Source organism: Megachile rotundata, chromosome 1 (assembly GCF_050947335.1).
Source record: "Megachile rotundata isolate GNS110a chromosome 1, iyMegRotu1, whole genome shotgun sequence".
Classification (NCBI taxonomy): Eukaryota; Metazoa; Arthropoda; class Insecta; order Hymenoptera; family Megachilidae; genus Megachile; species Megachile rotundata.
The window spans coordinates 5,770,751-5,792,904 of record NC_134983.1 but is presented as its reverse complement, the minus strand read 5'-3'; the positions used below and the strand labels follow the sequence as shown (position 1 = coordinate 5,792,904).

Below are 22,154 nucleotides of genomic sequence, written 5' to 3'. Positions count from 1 at the left end.
TAAAATATAAAAGTATACTTAAGCCAAATAAACATTTGTTTTGTGTTTGCATTTATATATGATATTAAATATACTATTACTTGCTGTAAAATAAGAACTTTATATTTTACATTAATTGTAGCTTATGTATAATGATATTTATATTCCTTTTTACAAATAATTACAATAATAATAATTTGTTAAATTTATTCATAATATAATTTTTAATTCTTTGTATTTGATAAAGAAGAAAAATAGATTTTATCTTTTGAAAATATGTTATGTAAACAAGTTATTCTTAATGGAATTACTTCAATTTATGAGTATTTTAAATTTTGTTTAGTTTAAAATAATGCGAGGCGAAATATTTTCCTGCCATTAGTTTGCATTGCGCTTATTATTCTGTCGCGTTCATGTGACTTCTTACTTTCATTCCCTCCAGTTCGTTTTCAAAACTGTAAGTGATGGTTCGTTCGATGGAGGCTCAATTCTGTACCTGGAAAATTCAGCATATTCCTGCAGAAATTAAGCGTCTTCTGAAATATAAGAAATAAGAGAATGAAAGGCAGTCAGATTAATGAAGAGAAATTTTTTATCGCGTTAATTGTGAGTATTTATACATATGAATATTTGATTCTCTAATGTAAAGTAAACTGCGTATGCCATAATTGAACATTATCCTTTTTATATATAAAACTGTCTTACTGAATTACAAACAAAATTAGTCAATTGTTTCAATTTATATGATAGCGAAAGTACAGAAAAATTTTCGATAAATTATAAATTCTAATAAGTATGGTAGAAAGTAATAGTAATGCTCTTCCTAAAATTAGAGTTGAAATTAAAAACGCGCGCAAATTTTTCAAATAAAACCGTTACAACAAAATATGTCATACCATCACAAGGTCTTAGTATCATAATTTATCATTAACTTTATTCAATAAAGCAATGCAAATTTTCTAAAATAATATGTTTAATTGTACAGACAAGAATTTTTATATAATATAAAATTTTCAGATGAAAGTTTCTAAAATCTGGTAACAGAAAGCGGAGGAAAATTAAATTACCAAAGGTTGGTATAGCATGTTTTGACATTAGGCTAAGATGGCGGTATTTTTCAGTGTTTCTATGGCGTAGAAGTATCGTGTTCTTCAATTTTTCGGGTTTTCAGTAGAATATTCGTCGTCAATGAATTATGGAGGCTAGTGCGAGTACCGGTACTCGTACAATGCGGTTTATGATGGAGGGTGTCGGAGCCCGAGTCATCCGTGGACCCGAATGGAAATGGGGTAAACAGGTTAGTAAAAAGGTTAACTGAATTTAACACAATTTTTCATTAGAACTATGTTTTCTATTTATTCCAAATGTATTTTGAAGTATAATATTGACAATCTTTTATTAATATTTTTACAAGTCATTCAATTTTAATTATATATAACATTTAAAATGAAATTAATCATGTTCGTTTAAGGTTATTCTACAAGTGGCATTATTTAATAGAGATTTGTTTATACCTCTATGTATTTTGGAATATGAGTAGAAATATTATAATTTTCTCAATATTCATTACATAATTTGATCAACTATATTTGTTTTAGTTCAGATATTTACTATATTTTGTTTTATTTACATCATTTCTTATAGTTAATTTCCATACATTCAACAATTTTAAATAATCTTTAATTAACTTCATTTTATGTTTATTTGAATAACTTTGAAAATTTTGTATTTATATTATATAAACTTATATAAATAATCAAAAAGAAAACATAATAATTGTTTTAGCTTTTGTTTATTATGAAATTATTAATTTAATATCCTGTTTAACAGATATTAAGAAACTATAATTTCTTGATTTAATAGGATGGAGGAGAAGGTCATGTAGGAACTGTTAGAAATTTTGAATCCCCTGAAGAAGTGGTTGTTGTTTGGGATAATGGTACAGCAGCTAATTATCGTTGTTCTGGTGCATTTGATCTTCGAATTTTGGATTCAGCTCCAACAGGGGTAAAACATGATGGAACAATGTGTGATACATGTAGACAGCAACCGATTTTTGGAATTCGTTGGAAATGTGCAGAATGTGGAAATTATGATTTATGTTCTATCTGTTATCATGGAGACAAACATCACTTAAGACATAGATTTTATCGTATAGCAACTCCTGGCAGTGAAAGAGTATTACTAGAACCTAGACGTAAAAGTAAAAAGGTATTAATTGTTTATCTCAAATATTTATTACTTCCACTGTTACAATCTAATCCATTTTATATTTTATACAGATTGCAATTCGTGGCATATTTCCTGGTGCAAGAGTTGTACGAGGTGTTGATTGGCAATGGGAAGACCAAGATGGTGGGAATGGGCGAAGAGGAAAAGTTAATGAAATTCAAGATTGGTCAGCAGCAAGTCCACGTTCAGCAGCTTATGTTATATGGGATAATGGTGCCAAAAATTTATACCGAGTTGGTTTTGAAGGAATGGTTAGTTAAAAATAATTTCAAGTTCAATAAAATTCAATATGAATTGAATGTATCAATTAAGTAATTGGTAACTTTTTATGGTTTAGGCTGATTTAAAGGTTGTTAATGATGCCAAAGGTCAAACAGTATATAGGGACCATTTACCATTATTGGGTGAACAGGGTCCAGGTCGTACAGGCCCACATGGATTACAAATTGGAGATCAGGTAATTTAATAATATAGTTGTTAAAAAAATACAAATAATTAAATCGTCTTTTTACTTTATAGGTTAATGTTGACTTAGAATTAGAAATAGTACAGTCATTACAACATGGACACGGTGGTTGGACAGACGGTATGTTCGAGTGTCTAGGCACTACTGGTACTGTTGTTGGTATTGATGAGGATCATGATATCGTCGTATCATACCCGAGCGGTAATCGCTGGACATTTAATCCTGCTGTATTAACAAAAGTGCAAATACCAGTACCAGTTACTAGTTCAAGTTCTGATAATCAAACATTTGCGGTTGGAGATTTGGTACAAATATGTAACGATTTAGAAAAAATTAAACTACTTCAACGAGGGCATGGAGAATGGGCCGAAGCAATGGCACCGGTATGTATTGTTTTATAAAAATATTTGAGATCTCTATGTAAAGCTTTTTAAACTTATGGGTTATCATATCTATTGTATGTTTCAACAGACAATGGGAAAAATTGGAAGAGTTCTACAAATATATCACGATGGCGATCTGAAAGTAGAAGTTTGTAGTACTTCTTGGACATATAATCCTCAAGCAGTTACTAAAGTCGCAAGTAGCGACGGTAGTGTTCCAGGAAATAGCAGTGGAGGTAAGCTTTAATACTGGAAAAAAGTCGAATTATATTAGTTATTAAAATTTAATCTGTATTTTCTAAGATTATATAAAAAAATATTTTTTCAGAGCGCCTATCAGCATTGTTGAAAAAATTATTTGAAACTCATGTCTCGGGTGATGTTAACGAAGAATTAGTAAAAACTGCCGCGAATGGTGATGCTGCCAAATGCGAAGAATGTCTGAAAAGACCTGAAGCCGATGTAAACGGTGTGTTCGCTGGTCACACTGCTTTACAAGCTGCAAGTCAAAATGGCCATTTAGAAGTTATAAAAATTCTCCTCCGTTACAAAGCAGATGTTGAAATTGAGGTAAATACTTTTTCTTAGTGTTTAATTTTGAAAGGTAACATATTTAAGAATAAGTATAATCAAAATTATTGCGATATGTTTTTAGGATAAAGATGGAGATAGAGCTGTACACCATGCAGCATTTGGGGATGAACCGGGCGTAATGGCATTGTTAGCTGGTGCAGGAGCTGACTTAAATGCTAGAAATAAAAGACGCCAAACCGCCCTTCATATCGCGGTGAACAAAGGACATGCTGGTGTAGTGCGCACGTTATTGGAGTTAGGCTGTCATCCGAGTTTACAAGTAAGTGGTACCATATATTACTTTATCTGGATAATACAAATCTGGTATAGTACTTTTAAATATGTTTATTTATATAAAAATATTACAAAGTATTTAAATTAAAAGTATATGAAGTTAAGAATGAAAATATATATATCGTTTAACATTCAATCGAAAACATCAAGAGTACATCAATAATGATTTACGAAATGTTATCACTTATATTTACACATAATAATAGTTACATATTGCTTAGTATAAGCTTTCTTAACTCTTGGAAGGATATAAATTGAATTATATTAGTAAAACTATTCTTTTGTATAAACAATTTAACAAGAATAAAGAAAATTGAAAATACAATGTATTGACATTTTAATTCGATATGTATCTTTTTGTTTCGTGTGTTATATATTTTATTGAAGGTACGTTATATTTCACGACAAGGTTCTGTAATATCGAAATTTATTACAAGATTATATTTTTGCGTTTGTCAATTATCAAACTTGCTCGTAAATATACAAGCTAAAATTTTGATGCTAGAAGTATTAACCACTCAAATTGAATTCAGATGTTTTGTTTTATTTAGTTTTGCACTTCATTTTCAATTTGAAAACATCCGCAACTTAGACGTTTATTTTAGATATTTTATATGTACTCATTTCAAAAATATTTTATTTCTGTCACATTCGTTTCTAAATATATAGGAGGAATTTCTTGTTACAAAGAGTTTCACAATCTTTTTTCAATGTATTTAAAGAAGATATATTCGTTGATTACATTACAGAACCCGTATTACTATAATAAAATATATAAGTAGTTTTCGTAATTTATTATAATAAACATAGAACGTAATTTTAGATAGCTTGAGTTTTTTAATGATAGGATATGTACAAAAATATTCATAGTCAAATTTCTATATTGCTTCTCTATCTGTCTCCATTAAAAAGATAGCTATTTTTCTTTAATATTGATTTCTATTTATTTACTGTTGGTTTATGTAAACAAATGAATTAGGAATTTAGTTATACATTTTATGCAAAAAGGTAGAAAGTGTTTTGAAACCTTCCTTACTTATTTTCATATCTCATTTGCCACATTACGTTGTGTTTATGAAACTTGTAATTTTATCATTTCATTCGTGGCTAAGCAAGAATTTGCTCTGTAGTTTTGTGTATACCACCTGTAGTGAAATTAGAAACTGCGAAGCAACATAATTATTGTAACACGTTCCATGCCGAGGGGGTACTGGTGGTAATTACGACGTTTGTCAGAAACACGATTTTAATTAAACGAGGATATATATTTTTCAGTTTAATATTCACCCAAAAAAGTGGGGAAGAGCGAAATGAACTTTAGCGAATTTAATGTAATTGCAATCTCTGATAATTACGTTTTTCAGAAATAATTTTAGATCATTTGTTAAATATCTCCCATAAATATTTAATTTTCTTGACTGGATCTTGTGAATGAGACAAATACGATTAGATAAACATTTTAAAACAAAATTTATAATAACGTACAGAGAATTGATATAAAGTAATTTTTGTTTGAAAAATTTTTTGATTAAGGAACATTTCAAGAGATAATTTCACGGACAGTTTAAAATAGCACATTCTGGTTAGTTAGTGCCTTGTACAATTGTGTGCGAGTTTATATGGTAATTGCATAAATTAAATAATTATCATACACATAAGTCATTTTCAATCATAAAATAATTTTGACTAACTTTTTCATGCAAATGTGCTATTGTATACCGTCCAAGGATTAATTTACCCGTAGCAAATAAAAGTACTGGAAGTACTATAATACACTTGAAATGCTGGTAGTATTATTTTAGCGAAATGCTCGTAATAAAAACTAAAACAATCGAATCAAACTTTCGGCTTCAAAATTCAAATAAAATTTTAATATTAATACTTTGATACTTGTACATTTCGTGGAGTTAAGCTTTTGCAGTTTCATATATCATATTTTATGCCTGATAGCTGCGTAATATTGCCTGAACGGTGCATTATTATTAATTTTGAAAATTAATACTTGATAGAGTATATAAAGATAAGGTTCAAAATAAGGATGTAAAAGATTAAGAATCAAACTCCTCGATATATGACAGTGATCAAAGGATTGATATTAAAATTTTCAGAAATGAAAAGAAAATAGTTCTATTTTAAATTAAGAAATATAAGCGTTCGCGAATATAGGAATTTGTATATATAGTCATCTGATAACATAGAAGTTAAGGATTATATTGGTCTTAGAATTCTAAATGTTTAGGAATATGTAGGGAGTTCCATAGCGAGTTACTGAAACTACTCAGCTCATACTTTATTACAGAAATGGAATTAGTTTCTCATTTTGACATGCAAGTTCGCGCTTTTGCTAAAGCCAGAACAAAATTATGGAATCTCAGGTCAACGATTACGATGGGCACTTTGCAAAGTTATAAATGATGGCGAAATACATTTAGATTCAGCAATTTAGGAAGCATAGAAGTATCGAAGTTCGAAGGTACATTTGAAATATACAAATTGGGGAATGAAGAGATTTGGGAATATAGGGAATTAGGAAATGTAGAAATTGTAGAACATCGAAATGTGGAGATATGGGCGTAGATACGTGGAGATTTGGAAACTGTGATAATACAGAGATTTGGCATACATAGAAATTGGAGGATATATGAAGTTGGAATTTAAGCAATTTAGAGATGTAGAAAAGGGAATGTAGAAATTGTGAAATATAAGAAGTGGGAACTTAGGATTTTGGATAATATAGAAATCGGAGAATATAGGAAGTTGAAGAATTAGAAATTTGGGGATATAGAAATTGGAATATTAAATAGTAGTAGAATAGTAACAACACATGAATTAAGGTTTATTAATCTTAATTTAAATCCCAATACTCTCCAGTATTCAAGTACTTTGCACAGTAATGAATTACTGCAATAATTAGTAACACTGCCAATAATTCATGACTGAACAAAACTATTAGGTCCTTCAGGATTCCTACACTACTACACATCAAATATTGAAGTATTTCCACCAGTGCTCAGGGTTTCTGAACTATTGAAATTATTACTTGCTTACTACTGCCAATAATTCATGACTGAACAAAACTATTAGGTCCTTCAGGATTCCTACACTACTACACATCAAATATTGAAGTATTTCCACCAGTGCTCAGGGTTTCTGAACTATTGAAATTATTACTTGCTTACTACTGACTTGTTAGTATATAAACTATTGCATAGAAATTGTATAGAAAAAAAATACAAGTCGGTAGTATTAAATTACTGGATCTTTTTAATAAAATATTAGTCAATACTTTCTTGTACGGGAAATGGCTACAAATTTTTCGTCGTTATATCATTTTTCCTATACATCTCGTGATCAGTTGGTCATGGATTTTCATCTCCTTTTTCCCTCCCTCGGCTTAATTATTTGGTCTAAAACTTACTTTCCTTCGTTTTCGGAGTGGAAAGGTCGTCGCGCACGGAGAGTCACATGTACGAATGTGAATTAGTGTTAATTCACCTTTGTTACATGGGTATCTCCTCATTTGCAGGAGACTTAATTAATTCAGTTATCTGCCTGGAGGAAGCCTCGAATTCCACCTGCGTTACGAGTGTCGCAGGATTGTGTTTGAGAATACGTGTTGCGCATAATCAAGCCGAGCTCTCTGTATATCTGGTGTCCGGGCAATGGGGTATAACACCAGGGATCCCTATTTTCCTTCGAAACAATTCGAACCTGAAGACAACCGGGAACGTTTTCTGCGATAAACAACGCTTACGTGCTTGGCATACTCCCTGGGAACTTGATGCTCTTTCTTTCTTCGTATTTTTATAACGTACAGAATTCTTTCTACATCTTAAACCACTGTTATAACTAAATCTTTCTTCCATATAGGAATCCTTCGGTTTCATATACCGAAGGATGAAAATTAAAACACTACTTAGCAGGGTTATAACACCATTACCGTTTTCAAATATTTTAACATTTTCTTGCTTTGGAAGCATTCATCATTCGACTTAATATAAATTTGAAATAAGTATTTTTTAATCAAATCTATGGTGTTATGCAATGTATGAGCATAGTGAAATAGACAATAGTGGAATTAATAGTAGAAGAATAATCACATCAAAAGAATTTATCAAACTTTTCATGTTTACATATATTTTGACGTTTTTACCTTTTGGTTTCGAAAAGTGATACGCTCACCATTCGATTTCATACGTTTTGAAATAAGTATTTTTTAACAAAATCTGTAGTGATGTATTCATTGAACTTTTCAACTGGTAAATTTAAAAGTTGATGTCTGTCAATTGCAAGAATATCTTCCACTGTAAAGGGTTAATTTTCTGCTGCATGATTTTTCAGTTTTGCAAAATAATAAATTTTTGGCCTTGTGATATCATAAAAACAGACACTCTTTTTAAACAAAAGGGAGATCATGTGAAATTCGCAACGTTTTGAGAAACAAAAGCAAAGAATACTAATTATGAAAAATAAGAAATGTTTAGAACAATTTTGTGCTATTCATTATTTGAAGTCATACTATTTGGAAAATAAAGTTAATGTGGAATGATTTCAATTTTATATGAAAATAATATGAACTTAATACAAAATTATATAACTTCTCGTACATATACCACCAATTTTAATCAATTTAAATATGACAATCTATTTGTAAGAAAGGATCAAGGAGGATCAAGATTATATGCGTTAGTGGGGTGTAGTAAATGAAAATGTTTCATATTTTACTTAATCTACGAGATATTTGAAATTCATATAGGGATAAAATTCACTCGTAAGATGATAATTTTTAATCTTCTTTAGCGTTTCTGTATTCTTAAAGAGGAACTTACAGCGGGATTCAGTTTTAAATTGAAATTATTTAACGTGGAATTATAGCTACGTTTTAAATTGGAATTAAACTTCTCCGCCGCAATTATGTTTTTAGATCGTTGTATTATGTTTCACCAGCCACATTCAATGTAAAATTTACAATTCATTCGTAGGTTATGCAAGTATAATAAGTATAAATTAAAAGAAAACTAGGAAAGTGAAAAACCTTGTAGATACATAACATTAAGTCAACAGTGCGACTATAAAAAGTTTGAAACATTCTACAATACAATGATTAATACTTCATTTTTGTTATTAGAACCTTTCATCTGTATCTTACCTTACTTTGCATTCTAAACTGACTATGGCATAAATATGTAAAATATACAAATATAAAATTATTGGGTGGAGAATATATTGAAAAAGTGCAACTATAAATGAAAACTGGACGACTAAGATCATACAAAGAGATTCGATTGTAAAAGATTAGTTTCGCAGTGTATTTCAGATAAAAGAAAATTGTTAAATTCGCGTAATATCCCTCTACAAGAATATCTGACATCACGTTTATCCCTGTTCGTTTCTGGATTTAACCAACGTCTCGTTTTAAATCTACCGAAGTCCTCTTCGCCTGTATAAAGCTCTTGTTTTAATCCTACCAGGATCTTGCTACGAATCGACCTAAGTCTAATTCTGAAGCCCGGTCTTGCCGGGATTCAACAAGCTCCTGCTTAGAACCAACTTCGAACTTGCTCAGCACTTTAACCTATTTTCACGTATCTGCATGTCGAATTTGCATCTTGGGGATTTGCTTCTTCAGACTTCCTCTAGAAATTCACAGTATAAACTTATGTACAAAGAGGCCGATTATCATCAGCACACACGCGATAGTATGCTGTTTATTGTACATGTTGACTTGTTCGCGAATTATATCGGATAAAATACGTTACTACCGCATAAGATTAGCAGTTATTCGTATCTAAAATTACGAGATTTCACTAACCAATAATATGATTTATTTTTTTATTTTGAAATTCAGATCGAAGTTTTAGATTGAGATCTTTAGGAATTTTCAAACTTTCTATCTTATCTTCAAACTTTTTGAAATAAAGATTTGTGAATTTGGATGTTGGATAGTTTGTGAGTTTTCAGAAATTTCAGAAATATGGAAAATGTGAGGACTGCAAGAAATATAAGAGATGTGAGAAATTTGAGAAATTTGAGAAATTTGAGAAATATGAGAAATATGAGAAATTTGAGAAATTTGAGAAATATGAGAAGTATCAGAAATATGAGAAATGTGAGAAATATGAATTTGGGAAATTTATAACTTTAAAAATTTAAAACCTTACAAATTAGTAATTTTGCAAATTTGCAAATATGGACATTTGGTAATATAAAAATTCAGGAAGTCTTAGCTTGCACATATTTGGAAATTGAGCATTTGGAGGTTTGGAAATATGGACGTATAAGATTCTGAAAATTTGGGTATTAGAAAATGTAAAAATTTGGGAATTTGAAAATATGAAAATTTGGGAATTTGAAAATCTGAAAATTTCAGAATTTAAAGATTTAATACTATAGGAATTTGAGAATTTAAAGATTTAGGGCAACGGTGTCGTTTATAGTTCTATATAATTAAGGTGCATTGCACTTGATCGATACTTTCATAAATTTTTCCAGAATAATTTACAATTTCCAAAATTCATAAATCGCGAAACAAATCTAAGTTAAAAGCTACGATTTTTGATAGTGCAATAACACTTTAAAATTGTTATTTAAACACAGCGAGTCATAACCTTTAATACTTCAGAAGTTAAGTAATTCTATGCTTGCAGATTGACCAAGGTCCTCATTAAACGCGGATATTAGAAATTGTTTAAAACGTGAACGCATAGGCAATTACAATAAATTATTGCAAAGCCTTCTTTCGTGTAACGCCCTTTCATAGGTAAGGGAAGGTAATTAAGAAAGTTAGGTAATGCTTCCTCTCATTTTCATAATCACCCCTCGAAATGGTATAAATTAACAGTAAACGTAAATCAACCACGTTTTTAAGGGACGTTGGCCGCAATATACCGTCTTTACATTTTCGCATCGTTGGTAACAGGTGATTTTTTTTCTTTCGTTTGTTTTCAAAACTTGTTTACATCCCTTAGAAATAAGAACAATAGCCTAAAGGTGTCATTATTCTTTCTCTCCAGCTGATGGTTATTCGAGTTTATTCTTTAAATCAACCGAATTTTATGCGACGTTTATCACCGGCTGCGTTATTTACTTCAACTTTTAAATGGTTCGGGTTATAACATGAACGTGTACTTGAAGTGGGCTGTTAAAATCCGGAAATTCACGCGGTGTAATAATCCTTGAGATTGTTACGAGTTATTTAACCGAGTTTGTACTGTTTTTATGTCCGCATACAGTGGTATGAAAGAGTTATCGGAACATTCTTCATTTTACGGTAAATGAAGAAATAAACGATATTTCGCTTCGTAATGAGTTATGAATAATGAGATATTAATGAGTTATTAATTAACAAATACTACCTGTATCTTCTCATCAAGAATATGTTTTTTTTAGCAAAACGTGTAAACAAAATTTTAGATATGACGGAATATAGGAAGGTTATTATATTTAAAATAACACAAAAACACAGTATCTTTAAAAAGACTAAATGAATTTATTATTTAAGAAAAACAACTTAGAAGGACTTCTTTAATATTTGTTAATTAAACTTGATTTATGTATTTTCTCATTTCTATTTATCTACATTTTTGTATACCAATTCCTTGATTCCCTTGAACTGTTGTAATTGAATAGTTACAAAAACGATGCGTCACAAAAATTTCTTATAAAAAAATTTTCTATGTTCATAATTTGGTGTCTGTCACATTTGCACTGTGTTTCGTTACGTCCAAAGTGTCATTACAACTTCGAAACGAAGAACTTATTGACGTATATACTTAAATCAAGGCAGTTGTATGAACAAACGGAAGTTCAGCGATGCTAGGTATTTCGATTAGGTCGATCCCTCGACAAGAAAGGTTCCTTTCCTCGTCTAAACTGCTCTAACGCTGTCGAAGATGACTTTTTAGAATTTCATTCACGTGCCGTACAAGAACGGACTTTTTTCCTCGCTACGTACGTGATCGTGGAAATTTCGTTCTACCGTAAAAAAAAAGTATGCTCCGTCCTGTCAGAGAAGAAGCTACGATAACTGTGAGACTTTCGAGAAAAAATCTAACCAATCATCTCGATAACTAGAAATTATATAAAAGACAGGTTTTGAATTATTTAATTGTTAATCTGATACGTAAAATAATCTACCTGCATGTTATATTCGATTGGAATTTGTTAATGAAGAAGAGTGAAAATGTAGAGATATTTGCAAGTTCTTAAATCCTCGAAGTTCAAAATTTAGAAATTTGGACATTTGGATATTTGGAAATTTGGGTACTTGGAAATTTGGAAATTTGCAAATTTGGGGATGGAAAGGAGTGTGCTAACCACTCCTAAAAATATTTGCACAGTAGTGCCATCTAAAGCCCGAAGTTGATTCTTAGATAATTATTTATTTGTATTTAGTGCGTGGTGTCGTGTATACGTGCATAATTGTGTGTATGTGTAAAGTATTAACTAAAATCTGTCTGTGTAGCCTGATCTAAGTAATTTTAACCGACTAATCCGGCTGACTGACTGATTTTAAGCAACTAATCTGGTTGATGATTTTTACGGAACTAACTGAACTGGAAAATATTCGCTTCCTAGCAACCTTCCCTTCCAATGCGCCCTTAGCGCGCCCCCTGTGAAAGGGGAAGACGAAAGCCAGAGTGGGTGAAAGTTGGACCCAAGGCGAAACTAAGAGTCCCAAGAAAACTGTTTTTTTCGTCACTCCTCGAAACCCTTAGTCCCTATCATAAATTAGGCCGTACTCCAACAGGGGATTTGGGGGATTTGAGAATTTCAGAATTTGGGTATTTAGGAATTTAGGAATTTAGGAATTTAGGAATTTAGGAATTTAGGAATTTAGGAATTTAGGAATTTAGGAATTTAGGAATTTAGGAATTTAGGAATTTAGGAATTTAGGAATTTAGGAATTTAGGAATTTGGGAAATTGGGAATTTTGAGATTTGGAAATTTAAAGATTTGAAAATCTGTAAATTTGCAAATCTTATTTATGATCTATGTTCATATGAACCCAAATAATAAATCATTACTATATCAAAGAAAGCTAAGTAAGCACATTAGTAATTTCAATATAAATTTTCGACGCTAGCAAAAATCGTCGAATGCATAAATTCGTAATGGTCCAAAGCGCCCAAAAGACCGCAGTAAAATTAATAGTCGTAAGCATGTTACTGAACGGTTGAAAAAGTTTTTAGATATCCTGAAAAGGGTTAATTTAATTAAACGGCAACGGATGGTGCATTAAAAAGTACGCTCGTTACTAGGGTATTTTCGTTGGGCGAGCAAGAATGATGACGGTCACAGAGGTGTTGGTAAAACAAATGGTCGCATTTTCGAACAGAGGTGTCATAAAGTATGTGCCAGGGTGCAAATTCTAACCAATGAGGATTAATCGTTTCGCAGGAGCCGTGTCCTCATGTGGCACTGGCCAACTCAATCTCTTGGACATCGTGTTCCAACCGAGACCACTTTATTTTACGAGCTCCAGCTGAACTCTCGTGTACGCCATAATCGAGGCCGATTGTGTTCGTTACGTTGACCAATATGGTTAAATAAATCTCGAGAATAAACCGTTGCAATTTGCATCGTTTCGTGGTTATGAGACAAGAAACAATGGCCATATTGCGAAAATGTGTGACTTTAGGGATTTATGGACTTAAAAATTTGGAAGCTTGGAAATTTAAGAATTTTCGGATCTGAGAATCTACAAATTAGGCATTTGTGGATTTGAGCATATGGAGATTTTAAATTGTTCAGTTTTGGGAAATTAGAGAATTTGGAGATTTTTGGATTTGGGAACTTGACGATCTGGGGTTTTCGAATTTAGAAATGTTGAAATATGGAATCTGGCAACCTGAGAATTTTGAAATGTTTCAACTTGAAGATTTGGAAATTTAGCATATCGTGAATTTGGTAACTTAGTAATTACAAAGCTAGAATTCCGAATATAGAAATTTGATAATCTGAGAAATAGGCATCTTCAGTACCATAGAACTTGATAATTGAAACATTTGTCTGAACATTTTTTGCTTTCGAAAAATCAGTTAACCAAATACTATAGCCTCCCCCGTAGTATCGAAAGGGTTACCATTTATTTCACTTCCGACGCAGACGTACACGAAAACGTGATCAATCCGAGTATAAAATGCGAATAGATTTTCTGGGCGTCGTCTTTGTATTCGGTCAACCGCGTGATCGGCAAGGAGAGAGATTCGGCAAGGGAAAAGTAAGAAGGAGACACCCGGTAGTCCTTTGCTCTCTCGTGCGAATAATGCATTCAGTGGAGCTAGGAGACTTTGCGCCGCTGCGACGTCTTCTATCCGAGAAAATGGTTCGCAATTTCGACACGGGGCGAGGTGAAGTTGACGGGGGTGGTTCGAGGTAGAGGGTTGGAAGAGTGGTGTGCCTATAGCCCGTATGGCCCCTACTACAAATCCAATACCCACCTAGCTCGATGGTATACGGCATCTTTTTTTTCCTCTCCTCTCTTCTTCCCGTCTCTATCTTTTTCTTTCTTTCTTTTTTTCACTCGGTCTATCTCGCAGTCGTTGTACCTGCTAGAGTCGCATCCTGGTGCGATGCTGCTATAAAACATATTCGCTGACAGCGACAATATTCCCCTCGGTGCAGAGTCGACAGAAGTAACACTCTTCGCTTGCACCAGCTAGAGGAAAATGTCCGAAGAATAGTGCTCCTGTGTCTGATCGCTTCGAAAGGGTTATGCCAAAGATAGATAATTCAACCGGCAGGGGGATTCGAGTCACGAGCGAAGTGTTACGCCCTTTTGTTGAAGAGCAAACGGAGGGAAACTGCAGTCCCGTAAATCTAGGTTATTGGCACTTTTGCTGATGAGTGATTTAGCGGGTGCTCCTGGAAAATGTAGGGTGTAAGGTGAACAGTTCAATAAACTTGGACCATCTATTTAGCGGTTCTCTAAATTCATTACGTGGAAAAGTGATATTTTCTCAGTAAATTAGGGTTCTACGAAATGGTTTGCTATCTTCACTTTTTAAAGCTTTTAGAAATGTTCAATCGTTTTAATCGGTCCCGTTATTGGACATGTAAAAATGTATGAAATCTTTTTTTTCGCATCCATTAAGAATTGCTTTTATGGTACTTTTTACTTTTTACTTGTATTTGTGAAGTAAAGTTGAATGAAAAAAATATCGAAAATACATGGCAAGATTTAGTAATATTAATTAATGAACTTATTTAATACAGAAGTATTGAATGTGAAGGAATTGAAAGAAACTAAAAAATTAAATAATAATACTACGGTCACAGATAATGTTTTTTGCGTTTAGGTTTAAAGGTTTGTAGCAGAAAGTTATATTAACTTCATATAAACGTGAGTAGCATGAATAATATTAAATCGAAAAACGTAAGTAACTGAATTGAGTAATAATCCAGTTATTATTGGTATTCATATTATTTAACAAAATTATAAATGAAATGAAAAATGGCTTTAGAAAACAATTGGTAATATTCTTTATTAGATTGTAAATTGTATAACTTGCTATAAAATCTGCGACTTATCTATAATTTAGTAATGGCAGATCCAATATTGTTAGCTAAGATCGAGCATCTTTTACGTGGTCGTATAAAGGATGGCTTGTCGATTATGACAATGCTTGAAAAATGTATTCGCTGACAGTGACAGTCTTCTCCTTGAAAACGACTTAACAATGGAACCATCTGTTGATAAATACGAGAAGAAAATTGGTTCTCGAATCGTTTCGTAAAATGGCTACTCTTGAAACTCGTTTTACGAGAATGCCAAAGAAATAAAGCATTGTTGTGACTATAATTTAACGTAAATACAAATTTGTATTCTACTCGGGTCAGCATTTTTTCACATTATTACGTAGCTTTCCGTATGAAAGATTCGGAGGATATGAAACGTAACTTTACGATTCCATTTAGTTTTATCTTTTCTTCGATAGTATCATTTTGCTTGCGAAATGTACCAAAATGAATGGATGCTTGAAATTGTTTTGTGCAGAATCTCTAATGTGATTTTCTTGTATATATGTACTCATCGTGAATATAAAATTTAATACTAACATTGTGATAGGTATGATACAATATATTAATTTACAGTATAGATAATTTAATATTTAATAATTTAATTCTTCAAAGTACATATAAATATTTAGTCATTTTAGTCAAGAAAATTTATTGACTAAGCTCATGAAAGTACGTAAAAGTTACCATAACAGTTCAAACGTATACATGCGTGCATCGTCCATTCAGAGTACAGATATTCCCTAAAATGTAATGAATTGCATAATAAACATGCGCTCAGAATAAAATGAGTAAAAATGTCTGAAAAGAAAAGGCCTGGTCGTTTTTTCTTTTAAATCTCGCACCGGCTTTCCCGTGAAAAAATATGTTTGCCTACAGAGTGTGTTCTTTAAGTTAACACGTACCATGCATACGAAATGTCCCGGCTAGCGTTCGAGCTTTCCGGAATCTTTATTCCGCTGCTATTAAGTATAATGTTCATCCAGAAAAGCACTACTCAGATTCAAGGGTGCTAGACGTTCCTTTTAGTGGAATGGGACGGTGCCAGGATCATAGTACATACATGCACGAGCCACATTCTCGGTATGCATTGCTGTGTAGTCTTCTTTCGGAATAGAAAATAGGTGCCTCGGCGGGTGGAGACGTCTCTGGTCTCCGGCCAATCCCTCATGGACTTGGACAGAACGTTTTGTATAAATACTTGAATAGATTCCTTGGTATAAACAGATTTAACACTTTACTTTTACGGAGAGATCTGCATTACACCCGAAAGGCGTATTCTTTTTCATTCTTTATGGAGGCTCGCGAGCAGAATCTCGAGTCTCCTTGTAAACCGTCGGATTCTTTGTAGAATGTACCACTTTTTCAAAGGTTAACATCAAACGTGCACCTGCTTCGAATAGAGTTGTAGACGACGCTGCGTTGAGTTTCGTGTTTTATTAAGTTAACTAGGGTATAATGGAGGTTTCTTTGAGAAGGAGGTGGATGAATACGAGAATGCTACGGTGCCTTTTGCGCTGAGTTAGCTGTTTTGGTGAATTTCTTGGCTTCCGAGCAAGAAAGATGTTGTAAGGTTGCATTCTTAACATGTTTACTCCTACTGTGAAAATGAATAGGTACAGTCAAGTGTAATTTGATTTTTCCATGGAAAATATGGCAATCAACAGGAAGGAGACCATCTTTTGATAATTTTTAGGAACGTTTTAAAATTTCAAACACTTGGTGATGTTTAGCAATGTAGGAATTGCTATAAAGTGATTTGAGGATGTATGTACTTAAAGATGTAGAGATTTGGGAATCTAGGAATTTGGGACCATATCGACTTGAGAATTTAAGGATACGAATACTTAGAAATTTAAGGCTGAAAGTATTTGAGGTTCGAAGGATTTGAAATCTAAGAATCTCTGGATTTAGAGGTGCTGAGTGCTAGGATTGCGGAGCCTGGGGATTTGAGGATCTTGGAGTCGGTGAATCTAATTTGAATCTATGAATCTAGAAATTTGGAGCTCTAGGTATTCGGGGATTTAGGAATGTGGAGATTTGAATATCTATTGATTCTTCTATGAATATTTATTTCGTATAAAAACTCACAAATTCCTATTCCAGTATCTTTGTATGCAGAAAGTGTCAAAGAATCGATCTACTTTAATAGAAAATATACACAAAATTTCGGAAGATTCGTTTAAAAAGCGTATTTCGTCAAATATGATCACAATGCACCTAAAAAATAAAAATCTACACATTCACGAACATCGCATTTCTATCTCAAGTTTCAAATTTCGTTGTGCGTAACGAAAAATTGTTGAGGGAACGAATTTATTTTACGTATAATTTCTTTCTTGCAACATGAACGAAAAAGCAAGACGGTGGAACGAAATTTCAAAACAAAATTCAAACGTTACCCAGCTAATCTCGTTATCGAGAAGAATTTTAAATTGGCTGCTGGATGGAAACCTTTATTTCGCGTAAACGACTTTAATGCACATACATGAGACCGGTTATTCCATGTTGGATAGAATTTTTGTTAGCTCGGAATTTACGTCACGCTTGTGTGCAGAGTTGGTCGATATAAAGAACCATGACAAGAGGTCGGACTGCACTACGTGTGTGCATCCGTTGGCAGGCTTGAAATGTCGGCAAAAGAGGATCATAAAACGACCAGGGGTATTACGCTGTTAGCAGCGAAGTAGACGAGCTACACGTTGATTATTTTTACAGTTACGGTCTCTGTTCTATGGTCTAGACCAGTAGTTACTATGGTACTCATGTTTTGTGGCATGTTTCGAGAACGCTTGCGAGCGTTCTTGATCTTACACCATTTGCATACAACATGAATATCGTTACATGACTTTTTATTTTGATCCTTTCTGGAATCGATCATTTTATTGCATAGCTACATATGAGATCTCCAGTATTCATGGCACAATCGGAAAAAGCATTCTAGGTGCAGAAATAAGATATAAATGTAAAATAAAGTATTCTTGGGTCCATTTTTATTCTGCAGAAATTCAAATTTAAAAATTCCATAGAATATTTACAGTAAAAATACACCCCCTTTTTTCAAAGTTACCATTATTTTATCCCAACAGCAATTTTTCCTAAAGTTGACACAATTAATGAAATCAAAAGTCCTAAAAATTCTACAAAATTATAACGCATATTATTTTTTGATACGGGAATAATTCGCGTCGAAAACGAAAAAATTTCTAATTTTTATATCGGAAAGAAGTATAGAAAATTACTTGATACAAGATTTAGAATTATGCAAATTTAAAAATTATATATCTTGAAAAATTGACAACCACGTTAAATTTCAAGAATATAGAAAGTTTTCATAACATAGTTTTTAATCAACAATTTCCTATAAACGTGCCAAAATGGCACCCTTTACATCAAGATAAAACGTATTAAATTAATAGGTCTCCAACAAACCCCATAGTTGTTCCTCCGTTTTCAGGTTAATTGAAACTGGTTGAAATGTTCGAATCGTTATGGAAGCTCTTTAAACTGTCTTCTTTTGGTGATAAAACTAGTCCGAGAGTGTTTATCGAAAGACGTAATAACTAATGCGAGTTGGCTTCGTACGAGCCGACAACCAACGTTAAACTTACACCGGGCATTAGGAGTTCTTCACTAGTAGTAGCAGCATGGGGAACAAGAAACAGCAACAAACTCCTTTAGTCGACGGTGCCTGCTGTACTCAAGTACTTAAGGGGAGGGTTCCTTTGTAGAATGGCGACCGTGCAAGTGACGGGCTGCTGCACTCTACCCCCAAAACTTGAGTGTGTTTATGCTGGCCCCGAGTTTCCACCAGCAGAACCTCTCAAAATGCTGCTTCTGCAGCAGCCTTTGGAAAATGAATCTCTTTCATAGGTTAGACACCGATTCTGCGATTGTCTGTTCCTCGCCCATTGCTTTTTATTGTTTGTCGTTCCTCTTTTTATAGGATTTATACTCCTCGATTTATTGGATTTACTTTACGGACGAAATTGAAGGACTTATACAATTTTATATATGGATACATACATGTTCTAGTCGTGTAACTATCGATACTGTCATTGACAAATATTGGGATAGAAATATTATTGATACCTCGATGTATAATACTGTTAAAATTGTAGAGAGGAGTTGAAGAGTAAATTTTCAAGTATTGAAATCTACAAATTTCTATTTCTCTAAATCTGTAAATTCTTAAATTTCTAATTTTTTGAAATTTCAAACTCTGAATTTTCAAATCGCAATATTTAAAAGTTTTCTAAATTTTAAAAAATCCAAATTTGAAACTCTTCAAATCCCTAAATTTGGAAACAGTTACATATCAAATTAGGTCAACTCGTGTTAGATTAAGATATGTTAAGGTTTCATTGAATTAGGTTGAGTTAGACAGAAGGAAACCAGAGTTACATTTTTGTAAAACGAGTCACTGTTTTAATTAAGAAGAATACTTTTAATTAAGAAGTGCGAACAGCTGGTTATGAGCTCGTCCGAATTTAGTATCGTATTTTTTATTAAAAGTCATTTGCTAATAATATCACATATCCCAGAATACTAAAAGTAACGGAATCGTATCCTTTTATGTACTCTCATTTTTATGCCTTCTGCTTTTATTTCCTATTTATGGAGATCACTTACTTGCATCTATATTTTACACGTGTTCGCACATGATCTCCCTGTATTGTTCGGTATTAATGTGGCTGATACGAGTTGAACGAAGTCTCGAAAGTTAGCTCGTAAATTTTAGTTGTTACTCATGTTGGATACGGCACAATGCGGTGTTATCGATAGTACAAAACAAGGGCCTGCAAACTTTTCTAATAAAATATCTTTCGATATGAACGCGAATCAACGACCAAACTTTCGATTGGAAGTTTTTAGCCAAAGGCAATAATGCGAAGCCGACTAAAAATATTCAAGGTTTTCAGATGTAAAATATTATTGCAGAAATGTACAATGTGCGGGGAAAATCATGTCAGGGAAGAAGTTTCGCTTATATTCGGAGTGGGTCAAAAAATGTTTCTAAGCCGTATTCAATATTATTAACTTAGCACGACGTAAACAATACCCTTCTCCATATGTATATTGCATAATATTTTATAATGTTCGATTATTTTTTGCGTTTACTTCATATCAAACAAATTTAACTTTCATAATGTGTTTTATATTCTTATAATAGTGTATCTCAAAATCGTTAGCATCTTTGTAATACTTAATTTTGTATTATTGTCTCGATTCAAAAATTATTTGTCCAGGGTAATATCAGTTAATATTAGTTTGTCGATTAGAGTATATCGAGATGATAAAGTAACGTAAGTATGTTTGTTTGAAAATGTCAATATTGGCACTTTCTGTCAACGTTGGACAATGGTTTCTAACGCTGAGATAACATCTGTTAATTATCACGTAATCATCTGTTCATCATTACGATAAAACGTTAGTCAACATTCGTATTCAACAACGCCTTTCAATATTTGCACACGTAAGTACGTGTATAATCTTTGATCATGTTTGTTGCACTGTTTCCGCATATTACGAATATCGTCGCCATTTGGTAAATAGTTGAAGATTTATGCGGAAGGTAATTTGAAAAATATTTTGAACAAATAGTCCGAAAAATATATTTACATCATTAAAATATACGACGTGTCCCACGTAACTGTCGCTGTACTATGGCGAAATATTCAGAATATTTGTCATGTTTTAAATAATGGCGGCACTATCAGAACGCAGACGTTAACACGAAAATATCTACAAGCACTTTGAAGTTTATAAAGCGTCCACTTCTTTGCGTGCAGATACGGTTCGGAGTTATCTCGGGCTTAACGCGTGCATGTTCGCATAAAAGCTCGTGTGTCTCATAAAGTGCGAAAAACTTTGAAAGACTAGCATTCAGTAGTAAGGAACTTTTATTCTCCTTTATATAACTTCTCGCAGTCGACACTCGTCACTTGTTACTGCGATACTTCGCCCGTTCTTGTGCTACGATGGAGACAAACGTCGGCGAATGTTTCTTTGCTTGTATGCTACAAGTTTACCCGTTCGAGATGTATGGAGAACGGTAAATTTGATAGCATGCATTCGACGTTTACACTTTATTGCCTGCTTTGGAAGTGTGACTATCGATTATCAAGGTCTTGTCGATAGCTTATCGATATTTAACGATGTATAACATTATTTCGGTACTGTTAATGCTAATAGAGGGGAGATGGAATTTGATTGAATATTTGGGGATTTGGGAATTGGGAATTTTTCAAATTTGCAAACTTCGAAATTTTGGGAATTTGATATTTTGGGAATTAAGACACTTTGGCAATGGGGAACTTTGAGAATGGGAAATTTTGGAAATTGGGAATTTTGTGAATTGGGAATTTTGTGAATTGGGAATTCTGTGAATTGGAAATTGTATGAATTGGGAATTTTGGGAATTGGGAATTTTGTGAATTGGGAATTTTGTGAATTGGGAATTTTGGGAATTGGGAATTTTGGGAATTGGGAATTTTGTGAATGGGGAATTTTGTGAATTGGGAATTCTGTGAATTGGAAATTGTATGAATTGGGAATTTTGGGAATTTGGAATTTTGGGAATTGGGAATTTTGGGAATTTGGAATTTTGGGAATTTGGAATTTTGGGAATTTGGAATTTTGGGAATTTGGAATTTTGGGAATTTGGAATTTTGGGAATTGGGAATTTTGGGAATTGGGAATTGGGA

At 32.7% G+C, this 22,154-nt stretch overlaps 1 protein-coding gene across 8 annotated transcripts in view; it reads left to right on the top strand.

Annotated features, from left to right (window-relative positions):
* Positions 1 to 1,060: 1,060 nt before the first annotated feature.
* The window catches only part of LOC100874918 (mind bomb 1), a 488,386-nt gene continuing 467,292 nt past the window's right edge, over positions 1,061 to 22,154 (top strand). For 7 of the 8 annotated variants that reach the window (XM_076535764.1, XM_076535779.1, XM_076535748.1 and 4 more), the window contains exons 1-8: positions 1,061 to 1,276; positions 1,843 to 2,190; positions 2,262 to 2,462; positions 2,549 to 2,668; positions 2,731 to 3,060; positions 3,149 to 3,296; positions 3,389 to 3,630; positions 3,716 to 3,913. In XM_076535764.1, coding sequence (XP_076391879.1) covers positions 1,175 to 1,276; positions 1,843 to 2,190; positions 2,262 to 2,462; positions 2,549 to 2,668; positions 2,731 to 3,060; positions 3,149 to 3,296; positions 3,389 to 3,630; positions 3,716 to 3,913 — 1,689 coding nt within the window. In that variant the 5' untranslated portion in view covers positions 1,061 to 1,174. Of the gene's footprint in view, positions 1,277 to 1,842; positions 2,191 to 2,261; positions 2,463 to 2,548; positions 2,669 to 2,730; positions 3,061 to 3,148; positions 3,297 to 3,388; positions 3,631 to 3,715; positions 3,914 to 6,880; positions 7,195 to 22,154 lie in introns of those variants that run through there. The other variant, XM_076535789.1, reaches the window with a different exon arrangement.